We start from the raw sequence: 18,626 nt of genomic DNA, 5'->3' as shown, positions 1-18,626 counted from the left end.
ATTAGTTTTAGTAATCCCATTACTGGACCAGCTTGAGGAGATTTTTGTATTTTGGTTTGGGTATGAGTTCTGTAAGATGCTGAAAATGATGAGGCCCCTTTATCTTTTTAAGGAGCTGTTGCCTGGCTACAGTGCTGCTAAGAGAACACACTAAGTGCACATACTTAGTGGTTCAATATGAAGCACAGACATGATAGTAGGCCTAAGGCATAGGTGAATAAAGTGTGTCCTGCGGGCTGCATATAGCCCCCTGGGCTATTTTTTTTTGTGGGGCCCCAGGCATGCCCAGGGGCAAAACATGAAACCAAATGCTCTCTAAGGAGTGTGGGGGCATTTTGGAGGTCCTGGACTATTTTAGGCCAGGAAAGAACTTTTTAAAAAGGAAAGATAGAGAGTGAAGAGGACTTCCTCTTGCCAAAAACACTGTCCTGGCCCTTGAACAATGGGTCACATCTTATTGTTAGAAAGGGGCTGTGCTGGACCTGAAATGATCCAGGGAAGGCTATTAAAATGGCAAAATGCCCCCATGCCTGCAATATCTTGTTTTCAGGATGTGCAGTGTACAACCCTGCAAGGTCTCCTGGAGGTCACTGCAGACCCTGGCCTGTTAGGCCAATCACAAAACTCACAAGATTTGTTCTTTAGTATTCTAGAAAGGATTAAAATACAAAGAGTCCATTTCATTATTTTATTACTGAAGACTCTCTATCCCTTTTATGTTTTATTTGCATCAAGTAAGTCCAGAACAGGGTAAATGTGACTTTCTAGGTATTGTTGGATCATAGCTCCCATAAGCCCTTAGTCAGCCTAACCCAGCCATTCCCATTGAGGAATGTGGGAAATGCCATCAAACAGCATATAGAGGGCCACACATATTTGCTTCCTGATGAAAATACTGGGGAAATACTAGGAAAATACTGCTTGTACACAGTGGGAACCAGGGAGATTCGAATCCAATTCGACTCCTCCCTGGTTCCCACTGGGCTGAATAGATTTATTTCCAAATAAATCTATTCAGACCCCAAAACACCCCATTTTACCAGTGTCTTTTTGACGCAGGTTAAATGGGTAAAAATCATGGCCACCCTTTCCGAATCACATCAGCAATTCGAATTAAGTGGGAACCATGGGGGTTTAAACCGGATCTTTTCAAATCATCATCCGGTTTAAACCGTAGTGGGAATGAGGCCATTTTAGATTAGGCACATTTTCTATGTAGCCTGAAAAAACCTAGGTCTTCCATTTGATGTTATTGCACATCTGGAGACAATCCAGGAACCTGCCTTAGTGTTACAGCAGGGAGAACCTTTTCAAGGGGACAAACAGTCCATAATGCAGCACTTTAGGACTGCCTGTGCAGGGACGTAGCCAGGATTTTGGGAAGGGGGGGCCAGACTAAGTGCCACAATTATAATGAGGCTTGGGTGCGGTGGCGCAGCTGCACGCACCATTCATTTTATCTAACGGAAGGGGGGTCCGGACCCCCCCCCCCCTTGGCTACGTCCCTGGCCTGTGGCCCCAGATAATACCAACTGGAAAGAGAAGACATGATGTAGCAAGGAGAACACTACCAGGCAGCTCTGCTTCTCTCTTGTTGTGTCTAGAATGTCCTTTTAGCAGCTTTAATCTACTGTTTATGCTATCACAGATGAATCTGAGTATGTATTTGTAAGATAAGATAGAAACTTGGCCTAGGCTCCCTTACAGTCTAGATTATGGAACAAGAAACATGCATACACCATTGCAAAATAATTTTCTCCGTTTACTAAACAGTCTGAGGACCTGTGGTCATTTTTTAAAGATGTTTTAAAGAATTCTGAAGATATCTTTCAGAAAAATATCTACTGTGTTCTATATCTGTTCTAAATCATTGTGCATTCATTCTAAGGTATGATGTGCAAAAGGAAATAACCCAGAAATAATACTGTTCTAAGGAACCAATTTATGTTAAATGGCTCATTTCGTATGTCAAATTCGACACTTTTTGTTTTTTCATGTTTACCAGAAGACATTTGTGAAATCCAAAGAATTGCCCAATTACCTGGTATTACCCCTTATTAACCTGTTTGTGGAATAATATACTACTTTGGATTTCTGGTTCTTCTTTCTCATTTCTATTCTTCTTTTAATAAATGCTGACTATCCCTACCTATAAATGTTCTGGGAGATTAACTTTACCATTGTGCCAGGACTAACGAAATCTATGCTTCCTCTAAAAAGTGATTTTTTTCAAACAATTGCACAAAGTACACTAAAGTTTAAAAAATTACAATATACATATATATACACATACATACATACATACATACAATATGTGCAAATTTCAATATACAAAAATTTTGTTACATACTCATTTAGCTTGAACAGGTATTAGAATGGTGCACAATTTTACTTAAACCAATATAAATAGTTTGATGTCACCCCTGGAAAGCAAAGATTGTTAGTGCAAGATCCTCCATAACTAGGGGGACAAGCAGAACACGGCACTCCTACTTTATATGGTGCTTCTCCGATCCAATTCCCCCTGAAGAAAAAAAAATCATATAATTTTTACTTAGAGGAAAAATGTTGAGTGCTCTCCATCAGACTAATAACTTTAATTTTTCCATTTTCCATATGTAGGGCTGATTTCACTGTGATTTAGTACCAAAAGCCACAAAATGTGAGACTTCATACAGAATTTAGCTTCATCAGATATTGAAGAGAATCCTGTTACATACCTATGTACAACTTGAGTTTATGTGCATGCATTTTGTTTTATTTTTTATGTTCACTAGCTGCTTACACAATGTCCCAAAACACCACCCCCAAGGCAGCTGTCAAGCCCCAGGGGTTCTGCCACTGCCATGTACTGGTGGTAGGGAGGTGACAAGGCAATGCATATCCCAGCACTGCAGCTGGGGAAGAGAAATGAGGTTCCTCTCCCAGTGTATTATGCTCTGTATACTTTTATCTAGGTTTGTGTGTTGTGTTGTGTGCCTTTAAGTCATTTCCAACTTTGGAGACCCTAAGGCAAACCAACCATGGGGTTTTCTTGGCAAGATTTGTTCAGATGATGTTTGCCATTGCCTTTTCCTAGGGCTGAGAGAGTATGACTTGTCCTGGGTCACCCAGTGGGTTTTATGGCCAAGCTGGGAATCAAACTGTGGTTTCCAGACATAGAGGCGGGTTACAGACCGCCGCCGGTTGGTCCGCGGGGGAGCCGGAGCCTCCACACGGCGCGGCTCCCGTGCGGACCCATAAAGAAGCTCCAAAATGGAGCTTCTTTTTGAGTCGCGTTTGTGACATAGCGAGGCGCCAGGGGCGCACTCACTACGTCACAACGCCCGCGACGCATATGGACGCTCAGCGTCCGATACGTCAAGATGGCAGCGCCCGTATGAACAGGGGGCTGCCATCTTGTACGTATTGAATACGTACTAGGGTTAGGGGGGTGCGGAAGCACCGCCCCTTCCTAACCCTAGTACGTATTCTATACATATTAAATGGCGGTCTGTAACCCGCCAGAGTCTAACACTCAAATGACTACACCATACTTGTTTTCATTATCTAGGATTGCAACCAATGAATTCAATAACTTTCTATCCCCTGTGCCTGTGAACATATGTTTGAAGTTTATGGACAAAACCTAGAGAAATCTGATACAATATTTTCCCAATGGTGACAGAAAAGCCTATGGTGATTTTCATACATCTTATAACTCATGCTTTTTCTTATCTCTGGCAGATTCACAATACATTAAATTCAGAAGCAGCAAAATTTGGGGGGGGGGGGATTATGAATTATGAAAAGAGGTATATCAAATACTATTAAATGCAATGCAAAAGTCCAACTTACTTTTATGACAAGTATTTAGCCCTTCTCCACTATATAGAGGTACAAATGTTGTTTTTTAAAAAACTGGATTCCCATAAGATTTTACCAGATGCCTTATTTAGATCTATGGAGGTATATGGGCCAACAGTCAAGAGAAAAGCACTAAGACTTAAAAACAATGAAATGCTAGGAGACTGAAAATCTACATTTGTGCTTCATTATAACTTTGTACAAACAGTTATGCAAAGCAGTTGCAAAACTAGTTGGACAAGACATTGGCCCGGTACACACTGCCAGGAAGCGGTGACCTGGCGGCAATAGTAGGGCTAGCAACTGCACACCAACCAAACGTTCCCAAACCCTATGACATGCGGGCGGCGCTATTATAGAATGGCACCACCCACACGGGGGGCATGTAGATGATGTGTGGGCATCTGAACCTCCACACGTCTCTTACAGAAAGCGGCATCAGAAAGCCCTTATCACACCGCAACAAGGAGCCACTCTAGATGGCTCCTTTTTTGCTGTGCAGCGTTTCCACATTATTTGGTTGCTGCGGCAATGCTGCACAGCAAAAGGGGGTAGCGCTTCCTCGTCTGTGTGTACAGCTCCTCAGTGACACCAGCCATAGAAGTCATTGCATTAGTGGTTATGCAAGAAATTCTCTGTTGAATACCATCCTTACATTAATTGTGAAAATTCACAACTGACAGCATGATAGGCTTTGTGCTAGAGCTGAACTGGACAACATGTAGCTCTCCAGATGGTGTTGGACTGAAACTCCCATCATCCTTTAACACTGTTTATGTACTTATACTGTAAATGTACATGGCACTAGAAAGATAAACGGAAAATGGAGTGCATTTAGATAACAAGATAAATGGATGGTCAGCCAACCAGGCTAGGGTTGCCAGATCAAGACTACAGTAGGCACTGAGATTTCAGGGCAAAAACCTGAAACCTAGGGACACCCCCCCCCCTTGTGATGTCAAAAGGACTGAGACCTGGTGACATTCCAAGAGTAATACTACAAGAGGTAGTCCCTGGCAAAGCCATTAAGCATGCTACATTAAGAATTAACCATAGTTGAAACTCTAGGTCTAACAAATGAAGAGAAGACACAAAGGCAGTGAGATGCAGGGCCAGGCCCTGAGCATTAGTACCCCTAACACAAGCAGATGTCATGTGTGCTGACACAACATGTGAAATCAGGTGGAATAAAAACAGAACAACTTACTTTGGTGCATAGTTGCATACCAAGTAAACAGCTCGTCGCCAAACTGAGCCCCAGACATTCATGTTTTGGCATGTGTGAATTGCACAGCCAATTCGATTGGAAGTAGCCCAAACCATCTGGAGAAACAGTAATATTCTTTTATTAAAAATTATATTGGAAAAACAATTCTTCCTAGCACAAAAGCTCCAGGTTTGAGTAAAAGCATGATCTAGGAAAAATGGAAAATTTATCACCTGGGTATAATGTGTGCACATAGGCCCATAGCATCTCAGTGGACACCTCGGATTACAATCCTGGGGATACGGAAAGGCATAATCTTTCACTTCATCATACCATGGCTTTATCAGCTGGAGAATGGATCGATATCTAGGTATAAAGTAAGAAAATGGGGGAGAGATATCCTCAGTATCATTGATGTACAGACCACATCTGTATTATGTACTATGAACACAAGTGAACTCTCCGTTTAAAAACTGACAGGCACTACCATTTCCACAATCATGGTATCTTGAAAAACTGAGCTCCTTTTTCATATGTTGACACTAAGAAGTACAGTACCTGGAATGAAATGGACTAATGTTGCTTAGGGGGTCACTATTTTCAATGCTACATTAAGAATGAAAATAAGAATGAGAGGGAGGGGTTTATCACACGGGGTTGTGCTGTGCAGAAATGGGATTTAAATCCCGGAAAAATCCCACAAGAGCAGGATCGTTTTCACACTACATCGGGGGCATTGAGCATTAATCTGGCATTAACCTGAACAGAAAGTGGACAAAATCAGCTGCTTTTTTCTTTTGGGATTCTCCCAAAAGTAAAAAGCAGTCAATTTGTACACTTTCTGTGTGAGATGTTTTCGCATTAATGCTCAATGCCCCTGATGAGTCTGAAAACGATCCCACTTTTGCGGGATTTTTCCGGGATTTAAATCCCATTTCTGCATGGGATTTAGGCATTTAGCATTGCATGTGATAAACTCCAGAGAGAGAGAGAGAGACAGAGAGAGATCAAATGTGTGTGTGTGTATGCCTTCAGGTCACCTGTCGATTTATGGCTACCCCATGAATTTCATAGGGCTTTCTTAGGCAAGGAATACTCAGAGTTGGTTTTGCCAGTTCTTTTCTCTGAAATACAGCCTATAGCACCTGTATTCATTGGCAGTTTTCCATGCAAGTACTAACCAGAGCTGACCCTGCTTGGCTTCCAAGATCAGACAAGACCTGGTGCCATTAGACTATTTAGGTCAGATCATCTGACATGCAAGTACAGTATAACACCTATATCCATGAAGGATATGTTTCCAGACTTCACAGATAGTGAGAATTACAGGTCATAGCTGTGGTGACAAAGAGTCCCCAGGATACACAGGATTCTTGTCCTGTCCCTAAGTCTTTTCTTCCCTCAGAACTATATCTCTAACTCTGGATCTGTCCATACTTCTTTAAGCATCTTTACTATTAAATGTTTTTAATATACTTGGTAGCGAATTTCTGATGTCATTACTTAATAATCACTTCAGGCCACTCCTTTGAGAACAAGAAGAAAATAACTTTTATTTGCAGAAAGAACTTGTGGTATTTCTTTTAGTAGTTGGTTCTCAAAGCTTGTGGTCACAAAGTGTACATTACTTCAGTGGTTACAAACTGGCTTTGCTTCAGTTCACTTAATAGTTTCAGTTACACTTACACTGTGTTTTAGTTGTTCGCATGCACCTTCCTTTAAAGCTCACTCATTAGGAGTATAAAGCCTATGAATCTTTGGCTTTATTTACAGTTCTACAGATTAATGTGGATCTGAGTCTTTCTTGGTTTTCCACTGCTCAAAGAACTTATCTCTTTTAAACTGATTTCACAGGACTCTTCGTGTCCTTCCAAAATTCCTCCTCCTTATATAGGAATCTGTATATTTATTTATTTTATAGCCTGCAAATTTCAAGGTAACTAACAATGTAATGAAATGTGAAACCATGACTATACTTAACAACTTCTGGAAATAATTTCCTCTTTCCTTGGATGTGTACAGTGGGTAGGATATTTATTTTAAAAAGAACTAACACTGTGTTGTATGAGACCACTACAATAAAAAAATATTTGAAAAATGGTTGAAGAATGGTCTGGGAAAGTCAGACAAGAAGAATCCTAAATGGCCAAGAACCTTCACAGTTTGGGACTTACTCAGAGCAAAAAACCAAATTTTTAATGGACAAAGGGGAACTTTCTGCATAGAAGACAGCATTTTCTGTCCAGAAAATAACCTTGCTATACAGAAAACAAAAGAAAATGCTGTTTCCTGTATAGGAAATACTATTTTCTGCCATTAAAAAATGTATTTTCTTTCTTTTTGGTTTTTAAAAAGTATTTCTCCATTCCTTCTCAGTCCATAGGGACACAGAATACATCCCAAATTATCTTCAAAAATGGTGCAATTTTTATTAGTGTTCGTACAGAGAAAATTCTTTATTCGTGCCTCTGACAATGAAATTTATGAAGACTTACATCCCTAGTTCATACTGAGAGTGTGCAGAACTAAGTTTATTCAGAGTTCATTAAATGAAAACCTCTTTCAACTTATCAACCTACCTTCCAGTGCGTACAGACAGATTTTGTCCCAGAAATCTCAATAAGTATGAAGGGCCATGGTCCCAAATGCAGGTAGCAGCCCATGCTTCAGCAGATTTGGCTAAATTTTCATCCCACACCTGGCAAAATACAGATTCGTTAGTTCTATTAAACACAAAGGAGGGAATAATTCAGAAATAGGAATCATATTGGAGAAAGCATGAGAAAGGAAGAGGTGGTAGCAGCTGCATGTAGTGTGACAATTGTACTGTCTAGTTGGTTGCTCCATATTGCTTACTCTCAGCCAGATGGATTGACTCATTCCACTTACCCTCAAACTGTAGCATAACATTACAACACTTCTGTGATATAGGTGAGATTAAGGGATTGACTGGTTTCTACTGATTTTTCTTAATCTCATTCAACACTAAAATTATATCTACTATATAAAGACTGCATAGAGACTTTGCTGTCTACTTGCAACTGAATGTGTAATCTCTTCATGAGATAGAGATCGTTCTGATTTTTTCAGAGATTTCTATTTCCCAAGGTATTTCTAATTTCAAAACTTTTATTCCTTTTTCTTTCCCCATAAAACCTTTGGTTCATTTGGTATGAAACTTAATACTGATGAGCCCAATTTGAGAGGCTACATATATCATGTTTGTGCTCCACTATTAAGGTATGGTCCCTCCTCAATTGGTTGGGCACAGGCAGTGTTAGCTGTTCTAACCATTTGAACTGTCAGGGATTGGCCTGGATCATGGGGATCCATATCTGGTGTGTCCTCCAGCTCAGAGTTTCAAAATCAGTGACTTGATGTGAAAAATTGAGAAGTTGGATCCAGTTACATAGCAAATGGAAAGGGCCGCACAGGTGATGAGGCTGTGGCAAAACCTTCACTTAAGCCTAAATACACATGCACAGTTTCTTTCTCATCTTAGTAAAGGGGATTATTTCTAAGGCACATGATTAAAGATGCACTGATCAGTTTCATGCAGAAGTAATATGCTGTTTCAATGGAAGAAGAGTTGTGATGGATAGGACCAAAATCCACTTCTAGCATCCCATTCCCACAGTAAGATGTCTATGGAGTAACCATAATTACCAGATATCTATGAGAAGCTCAAAAGCAGAGAATGAGAGCAAGAGCACTGAACTAACCAAAGGAAAACTGACTATGCAAAGCAAGATGGTTTTTTTTATCTTTGTCTTCTCCTGTCAGCAATGCAATGCCTACACTGTGATATTAAGTACTTTGCAACAATAGCATAAATATTTTATGGTAATATCAGTGAAAGTGAATGTACAAGTATTCCATTCCATTCATTAAGACAACCTTTCTATATGTGTGTGTGTGTATATAAAAATACAGTTAAAAGCTAAACAACTTACTTCAAATGATATAACCACACCTTTTTTAGAACTATCTTTTCAGAGTTTATACATTATTGCCTCCCCCCCCCCACCATAAAGTATACATTATAGTCCTTCATGCAGCTATACTCCATGGCATAGATACGATAAATTCTATTTTTATTGGAAGAATTCTCACATTATTATTCCAAAGCTTACATACTGCAGCATGTAAGGTCTTCACGTGTAGGAAGATTTTGACATGGGATCACTTTTTACGTGGGAAACAAATGAATAAGCTTTAGATGAGGGAAACAAACAACCTCTGTGCCCTACATACATACATCATGATGTGACAGAATGTAGTCCCATGAGAATGGTATTCTGTGAAAATGCTGGAGTGGTCTTTTCAATGGAAAAAAAAAAAGATGAGTGATTTTCTTTGCATCTTGTCTTGTTAAATTCTTCATCTATTCAGGTACGTAGCCAAGGGGGGGAGGGGGTTCTTGGGGTCCGGACCCCCCCTTCCATTAGAAAAATGAATGGTGTGTGCTGATGCGCTGCCATGCCCAAGCCCCATTATAATGGTGGCACTTAGTCTGGACCCCCCTTCCTAAAATCCTGGCTATGTCCCTGATCTATTTCAGACTAGACTTTAGAAGCAACCCAATTAACACAAGGCACAACTATCCACAGTGAAAGAGATCCATGTTTGAAAAATCTCTCCCCCCCCCAGTCTTTTTGTTATAACAGTGATAAATAACTATGGCCTTACAGATGTTGAAATCTATCACCCCAATCCCTCACCACTGGCTATTCTGACTAAAACTAAGGGGAGTTTTAGGCCAAATTCATTTGAAGCCCCGTCATAACTCATCCTCTGGAGTTGGACAATTCAGTCTCAGAGGAGTCAGATGTCCAGGAATTTACAGCTCCTGATGACAGAGGCTGAGACAATAGGAGGCCTTGATCCCCAGCAGGATGTAGAAGAAGCTGAAAGACATGCTGCCATCCTTTACAAGATTATCAAAGAGACAAGGAGAGATTACGAAGATCCTAGTGATGTCAGATAGGAAACACTGACTAATTAGGAACTACATATCTTGAGCCTACTGCCTATACTCCCAACAGCTCCCTGGTGTGTTTCTTGTTTTCAGACATCTTGTCTATGTGACTGCCAGTACTCCTTGTCATTTGTGTTTGCTTGATTTTGAACTGGATACAATTTCACAATTTTGTTTACTCCTTGCTGGCTTAATGTATCGGGACTACTGACTTGATGTAACAACTTCTGGACTGGCTAGCAACCACTTTCTTACTTCTTACTACATATTGTTTGGCTAATCTGTGATTGGCCAGGACTGGATTAACAGCTCTTGCATGCCAACCACCTGCTTTCTAGGCCTCTTGCTGACTGAAGCATAGGACAAGGCCCGTATTTCCCCAGCTAGAAGAAGCCAGGTGCCAGATGGAATTGGGACTGGAGATATAGCATGCATATTCTCCAACATTTCACATTAGAAAACCAGGACAAATGAGACCAAGCAGCAGACAGACAGGTCAGTTGCAGTGGTGTAGAAGGAAGAATACAAGCAGGTAGTACTATATCAAATAGAACTTCACCAGGGTTTCCTACTTCCAACATTTCACATATGAAAACTAGAACACATGTGGCTAAGCAACATCAGAGTGAGGTCAAAATGGCAAAAGTTATTAATAATGAACAACATACAAGAACAGTTTGCTTTTACCTGAGCCTGCTGGGAAAGGCAAGATTTCATCCAATCTTTCCTTTTCATCCTGCTGAGTGAATTGAGTGCAAACTAATTTTGCATTTTGAATTCAATGTGCAACAATTGAAACAATCTGAGAATAAAGGGTGAAAGTGGAAGGAGGAGAGGAAAACTTGAACATTTTAAAAGAAGCTAAAAACAGAGGATTATCTCTTGGACTATGGTCCCATACAGACAGGCCAAAATAAAGCTGCTTTGGGTCACTTTGGAGGTATGCTGTTTAAATGACACATGCATCTTAAGATGCCAGAAGCTGTGCCAAAGCTGAGCTTCAGTCTTTAGGACTAGAGCATGGCTTTGATGTGGCTTCTGGCCTCTTAGGATGCATGCATCATTTAAACAGAATACCTCCAAAGTGACCTGAAGCAGCTTTATTTTGGCCTGTGTGTATGGGTTCTATCTCTGCCAAACTGGGACAGTCAGAAGGTATGAGCATGGGAGAAACTGGATCTTTAATGTTTTCCTGCAGAAATTCCCTGGTTAAGTTTGATTTTAGAGGAATTATTAATTAGAAAATAAGATGCAGGCATGATGCTGTTACTCTTCTTTTTCCCAGCACCTAGAGCAGCTCAGGGAAGAGGGAGATTTTATATAGGAGTTTATCACATGGGGGAGAAAGCATCATGTTCCCGTTTTTTTTTTCTGTTACCATTGTGCAAATGCGAAGAAGATGATCACACGACGTCAGGATGATCACGTTGCCCAGAAGTTATCAAAATGTCATGTTACCGTCACATTGTATTAACTATTTAAATCGTTAATAACATCTCAAAAGCACAATCTAAATGTTATTGCCACAAGTGTGTATTTACAAAATGCTATTCGAAATAACAGCAATGACGGTTGGGGGGGGAGGGGAGAACCACCAGGATATCTCTTTAGCGCATGTGCAAAGATTACAAAAATGGAACCATAACGCTTCAGGTATGTACACTAAAAGCGCTATTCTTCTGTAATCAAATTGGAACTGCATCGTTTTTTGGTTTAGGTGTGATCATCTCCTGTTACTGTTTTGTTGCTATTGTGCATTGGTAACAGAAAAAAACAGGAGCATGATGCATTCTCCCCTGTGTGATAAGCTCCTATAGTGGGATCAATGAAGAGAAAAGGATGTTAACTACTCCCTCATACAGACCAGGGCTTAAAGCCTCTCCTCTACAGCTGTTTATTGAGGAGGAGTGACTGATCTCCAGCAAGTGATCTCCTGCACCATGTGCACCTTCACCCATAAAGAAGAAATATTAGCCTTTCATTCCTTTAAAAGGGTAGTCATATCAGCACACTCTTATTCCACTGCCATTATAAATAGGTCCAAGAAATCTTTGATGTTTATGGAGAATAAGCTTTTGCACCTTAGCTTTGACTGTTTTGGAGTTAAATTGCCTTTGATATAAAAATTATCTGTTCACCCACAGGTTGCCTCATGATCATGGAATGATAGAGTTGAAAGGAGCCACAAAGGCCATCTGGACCAAACCTCTGCTATGCAAGAATATACAATTACAGCACTCCTTGAAGATACCCTTCTAACCTTTGTTTAATGACTTCCAATGAAATTCTCTGAGACAATCTATTTTATTATCAAACAGTTCTTACAGTAAAGTTCTTCTTCATGTTTTGGTAGAATCTCTGTTCTTGCAATTTGAATCCATTGATTTCTATTCTAGTCTCTGGAGCAACAGAAAATACCATCTTCTACAATCCACTTCATCAGATATTTAAAGATGACAACCATATCACCTCTCCTTCTTCTCTTCTCTAAGGTGAACATATCTATCTCCCTAAACCATTCCTCACAGGGCTTGGTTTTCAGATCTTTAATCTTTTTGGCTGACCTCCTCCAAATACGTTTCAGTATGTCAGGGTATTCCTTGAACTCTGGTGCCCAGAACTGGACACAATACGGGTATTATGTGATACAAACATTTTCTTGATCACCAAAATTGTACACCTGTTTTTAAAGTAACTCAATTGGTACCTACAACCTACTCAGCAATCACCATATTGGATCAGAATTAAATATAGAAGAAACTGTTTCTCTATGTGCATACTCCTCCTCTCTTTTTCATACTAAGTGATGAAAACACATGAACTCACTGGAATTTGTACACACCAAGTTGGCTGCCTTTCTGTATTTATTTCAGCTATGAGATCACCTGGATTCTGAGCTATCCCTTTACAAATGCAAAAACCAGTCCTTTACCATCAAGGCTTTAAGATACAATTAGTAAAAAAAAAAAATAGTCAAGGAGCTCCTACTTTTCAATGAGTAATGCATATTTTCACGCTTATTTTTAACTCAGGAAACTATGCAACTTATTAAAAATCTATAGCTAAAGTCTTCAGCAGGATGGTATCCTCTGGTGAATTTCTCAAGTAAAGATTGTACTTATGTGACTAGCCTTTGGAGCAGAGATTAAAAATTCCATACAATCAACATGGTTCTCTGTGAATCAGCACATATAAATAACAGCACTTGGGTGAAAAAGCAGTGCTTGCAAAAAAATATGAGCTCCCAGACTTGTCGAGCTACCAAAGGCTTGATCTCCAAATCAAGATCTCTGAATTCAGTTGAATATAAACCAATTGTCAATATTTAAAAAAAACAGGCCTTGTCTGCACTGTCCTGACCTGCATGTTAATGCAGCCTCTGTTTCCGTGCCACCATGGCTGTCTGTAGAGGCATCCTGCCGAGTCACCATCACATCCACTGTTACCACAGGTTGCTCACTTCTGAGGTCAGGACAAAGCATCCAGCCTTGATTAACACATGACTGAACACCTCATTCTGACCTCAGAACAAGTAACACGTGGCAGTGGCAGTGGCTGCAGCATGGAAACAGAAGGCTCTGCGTCTTCCTGGATGTTCCAGGCTAACAGGTCAATTTGTAAAATTGTATTAAGTTTATTAAAACCTGTTTCTTGTGTGTAACATGCCAGACAGCATCCAGATTGCTCAAACCAGAACATTTTAGCAGTCCGTAGTATCTGTGAAATATATGGACCATATTTAAAATGGATTGATTCTCTTCCTGTTAGCTTTCTTCACTGTTCAACTTTCACAAGCACACTTAGAAATTAAAAACAATGTGTCCTGGTTGATCCCAATCTTGGTATTTAATATGTCTTCATATTTAATTACTGTATTTTCTGGCATATAAGACTACTTTTTAACCCAGGAAAATCTTCTCAAAAGTCGGGGCTCATCTTATACGCCGGGGGTCATCTGATATGGTAGGTTCTGAAACTTCTGAGCCAGACTGGAGAATCTGCGGTCGCCGCATATGGTAGGGGGAGCTCAAAAACGGCTGCGGGGTATGGAAAAAAGAGCTGTGTTTGCACTACCAGTCTGATAGTCTTGGAGACAGGGAGGGCTGGGCAGGCAGGGAGAGCTGACCAATGCAAGTAGGTTTTGTATACAACAGGTTTTCCTGCTAAGTACTTGCATGTCATAAGCATTTGAATTAAAATTACCATATTGAATTCAAATCTGATATTTTTTTAAATTTTTATTTGGTGGGCGTTGGAAGAGGGGTAGTCTTATACGGTGAGTATATCCCAAACTCTATATTTTAACTGGAAAAGTTGGGGGTCGTCTTATATGCTGGAAAATATGGTATATGTATTTACAAATGAGGATCTTATCTAGTTTCTTCATAGCTGTTTTCTGAAATCTTCGTTTTTTATGATTTTTTGACTATTCAATTTTTATTAATGACTAAGCCAAGGTGTATTGTCCTCTCTTTAATGGCACAACAAGACCATCCTGTTATCCCAAACACACTCAGTCTTATATAATTTGCTTATACATAAGTGGAAATAATCTTGCCTAAAACCCTGGGAAAATCCTGGTGTCAATCAAGAGTTGAGCTTATTGAGCTAAATGGTCCAATAATCTGGCTCATTGCAAGGCAGTTTCTGTTCTCAAGTGTTAAATGCTACATAGAATGTCCTTTAACCCCCAAACTGACCTAAGGAATAGTGGGGGCAGTGATGAGTTAAAATTCAGTCCTAATTGGTCCTGTACTTACAGTGGGGGAGCACCATCTTATCCTCTATCTACAGCTCACAACTACTGAACCATTTTATATAAGAGACCTAAATAGTGCACAGGAGATTTCAAGAGAGCCCTCCAGCTGCCTGCTCCCACCTTCAAGGTGGTGACATTATGTTCCTGGTCAGTTGTTCACATCTATCTCCAGTCTCACAGATGTACATGCTATTGTGGTGCTGAAAATTTCAGATTTTTGAGCATTTCAGAATTACAGTTAAAAGAGACTCAACCAGTAGTAACATCTCAAAGAACAGAACCTTTCTGCATTTAGATCTAATTTTGGTACTTGGGTAGTAATGAACATTAACATATGCCTAATTCTGATTGCTGGCTTTCAGAAGAGGTCTGGTTGCATTTATTTTGGGGATGACTTTTTTAAAAAAAATGTTTTCCACTAATATTACATCTGCATGCTGTACATATTCATCTAGTCAAATCAGTTCTATGAAAACTAGAAAGTACTCATGCCAAAACCATTTTTAAAAGGCCATTACTTTCTTTTTCTAGAACTTCAGGAAGTCCTTTGCACTAAGAAGATGTTTATTTATCATTCAAATGATTTCTGGCTTGATTTTTTAAACAATTAAGTAATCAGTTTTTCTCAGACTAATGACCGCTTGTTGCACAGAAATTCATTATGTACATTATCTCATTTAGGGACATGTAGGAAAGACTCAACTTAGGGCTTTTCACACTGCACAGTTATAGCACTATGTCTCTGTTTTAACTGCCATAGAAGCATCTTATGGAAACCTGGGATTTTTAGTTTAAGGAGAGGTATTGAGAATTTTTACCCTGAGAGTTGTAGTGCTTCATCAAACTACAAATCCCAGGACTCCCCTGGATGTTGCCATGACAGTTAAAATGCAGTAACTGTTTGCAGTTTGAATTTTTTTTAAAAGCTGCATTTTTAAAGAATCCGACTTACTCCTGCTGTGTTGAAGTCTATTTCAGGATGCAATCAGGTATTATCACAGGGGAAATGCCACCATGCCACCACTCAACTGCATCCAGCCTAAAACCCACTTACAAGCCATGCTTAGATGGCCACTTTACAAAGTCAAGAGTTTCGTAACTTTGCAAATTGGCCAGCCGAGGGCAGCAATTCGCCAGCTGAGGGCGGACTCTAGCCAGGTTTTAGGTGAGATGCATTTAGACAGCAGCATCAGCGACATTTTCCCTGTGATAATACTCGGCTACATCCCAAAACAGACTTCAATATGGTAGGGTAATTAGACTTATTAAAAAATGAGATAAGTTCCCTAGTTATGTTTCTTGGTTGATATTGCTCAGAGGGAGCAGCTTCTAATATTACATTTCCCCTTTACAAATATAATGAAACCTTGTTGGATTAAACCAAAAAGTCTATCAGCAGCATTTTGATGCAGTGGCCAACCAGATATTTATGTGAAGCCCCAGCATTTGGAAGGAACAAATTACAAGTTACCTACCATGTTTCTCTCTCTTATTAAGAGTGTGACTATGGCTCGGTACACACCGCCAGGAAGCGGTGTCCTGGCGGCAATAGTAGGGCTCAGGGCCACGCACCAACTGCATGGTCCTGAGCCCTACTATGTGCAGGCAGTGCCATAATTGCACGGCACCACCCACACGGGGGGCGTGTCTATGACGTGTGGGCGTCTGAGCGCCTACATGTCTTCTAGAGGAAGTGCTGCTCTAAGCAGCTCCTTTTTTTGCTGCGCACCCTGCCATTTGATTGCTGCGGTAACACTGCACAGCAAAAAGGGGTGGCGTTTCTGTCTTGGTCTAAAGTTACATGTTAAACCAATGCAATCACATACCTTCCATTCCACAGATGGAAACCAAGATACATGTGGCCAAGCAACATGAGAGTATTATCATGTTGGCAGAAATTATTCAGAGCAAGGTCACCTATACAGTTCACACATTAGACACATGACAGTCATCTAAAGAATGCAAGTGTGATTTCCCCAAATCAAGTCCAGGTGTCCAGCATTCTAAGTGATAAACGACACTAACTCTCAAGAAACTACAGCAACCTTTGAATCTTTTGAATCCAATGGGATTGCCAGTGGGATTGTTCAGTGTGAACTTTTTAATTTCTTTTGGGGGAGTTTCTCCAGTGTCTCCAGTCATTTCAGTTGCCTTTTCTACTCTTTTCCCACTGTATAATATTCTTTTTGAGTTATGGTAACCTCATATCAAATGCCACTGGGCTGAATTTCTCAAATAAATAAGAAGCGGCTGAATTATGTCCCTCAGAAGTGTTATTTTTAGAATGCTGGAAGGCTCTTAAAAAGTAACAGTAAAAGTAAAGTTTTAGTCATGTCTTATAACTAAATTTTAAAACCATTCACTAAAATCCTATATGACCTGTTATTTGGCATAACTTTACATATACCCAGCTATGTAGCAGAGGCACTAAGAAACCCCTTTAGTGAATTGCAAAGAGGCATAGTGCAACACCAGCAAGAGTACCCAATGTGCATGAGTATCTAATGTGCATCAGAATGCATCACAATGCAATGTGCATCAGGACCAATGCTTCTACACAGACCCTCATAATCCCTTATGATACTCTAAAGCTGTGGTCCCAAAACTGTGCTCTTTAAGGGGCTTTGGACTTCAGCTCCCAGAATCCCAGTGTATTGGTCAACATGGCTCAGGCTTTTGGGAGCTGAGATCCAAAATCTCTTAAAGGGCACAGTTTGGAGGCCACTGCTCTAAAGGCTGTGCCTTGCAGTAACATTGGCTCCCATGTGGACCAAAGGGAAAGGGTAATGGTCAGTAGGCTTAACAGGTCTTGTCAGACTCGCTGTTACATCATGGACATTTGCCCCAGAGAGACAACACACCTCTCAAGACATCTTGTCAGGCCTACAAATCACTGTTTCTGTACCCCCCAGCAAGGAATGTCCCACCACCACTATGCATCTCCTCCAAGGGTTGGCAACGGCCATTCCCTGTGCTGATTCTAACAAGGTCTCCTCACTTTCCCTGAAGATTGGCCCTGCTGTTCCCCCTCATTATACTTAATAAGGGAAAGAGCTTCAAATCGGTTCTGTACCTGCAAGATCAAAGAACAATCCCTAATTTTCCTACTTCTGTGTGTCACATTCCCCCAACTAACTCCTGCGTATGGTAACTGACCTCCTCCCCATAAACTTCCTCTATGTGTTCCCCATCCAGTCTGTTCTGCTCTGTCCAGGAAAGCCTTTCTTCCTAATATGATGAAGTGTGTATACCCAGGCCTCCAGTTGCTGGACTTTCTTTTCCAACAACTTGCTCTTCGTGCTGGTGACGTTACCCACATCCTTTGACAAGAATGCAAAGACACCACAACTGTTTCAGTTGACTGCAGCAGCTCCCTCACTGTCCATATTCAGTTGTCTTATTAAGGCACTGAAACAGGACTTTAGGCTGCCACCTCAAAGTCCTCGCCTGAAAGAAAAAGAGCCCTCCTTCCGACCACCATCTTGAGGGGGAGAGAGGCAGGCCAGCCACAACAGGCCTCGCCTGAAAGAAGAAGAGCCCTCCTTCTGACCACCATCTTGAGGGGGAGAGAGACAGGCCAGCAACAACAGGCCTCGCCTGGAAAGACAAAGAGCCCTCCTTCCGACCACCATCTTGAAGGGGAGAGGGGCCTATGTGAGAGAGCAGATGAGTTGGACTTTCCCCCTTCCTTACTGTCATTCCCTTCTCCTTTTGACCATCCATTAAGAACCCAAGCCCTTCCTCCATTCCATCTGCCTTGGTCCAGGCTTCAGAGGTAGAGAAGAACTGCTGGACCTGATCCCCTTCCCCACCACCTCTCCCTTCTCTTTTTGTGT

General features: G+C 40.7%; 1 protein-coding gene across 1 annotated transcript in view; it reads right to left on the bottom strand.

The window, feature by feature from the left end:
* Window positions 1-2,388: 2,388 nt before the first annotated feature.
* The window catches only part of PI15 (peptidase inhibitor 15), a 30,112-nt gene continuing 13,874 nt past the window's right edge, over window positions 2,389-18,626 (bottom strand). The window contains exons 2-5 of the mRNA XM_089518907.1: window positions 7,633-7,751; window positions 5,287-5,419; window positions 5,054-5,169; window positions 2,389-2,524 (exon numbers count right to left, since the gene is read on the bottom strand). Coding sequence (XP_089375033.1) covers window positions 2,389-2,524; window positions 5,054-5,169; window positions 5,287-5,419; window positions 7,633-7,751 — 504 coding nt within the window. The remainder of the gene's footprint in view (window positions 2,525-5,053; window positions 5,170-5,286; window positions 5,420-7,632; window positions 7,752-18,626) is intronic.

The sequence above is a fragment of the Sceloporus occidentalis genome, unplaced genomic scaffold (genome assembly GCF_023333645.1).
Source record: "Sceloporus occidentalis isolate IW3139 unplaced genomic scaffold, rSceOcc1.0.p SCAF_3, whole genome shotgun sequence".
NCBI classification, from domain to species: Eukaryota; Metazoa; Chordata; class Lepidosauria; order Squamata; family Phrynosomatidae; genus Sceloporus; species Sceloporus occidentalis.
The sequence above is the reverse complement of the archived record's forward strand: the minus strand, read 5'-3'. Positions and strand labels throughout refer to the sequence as shown.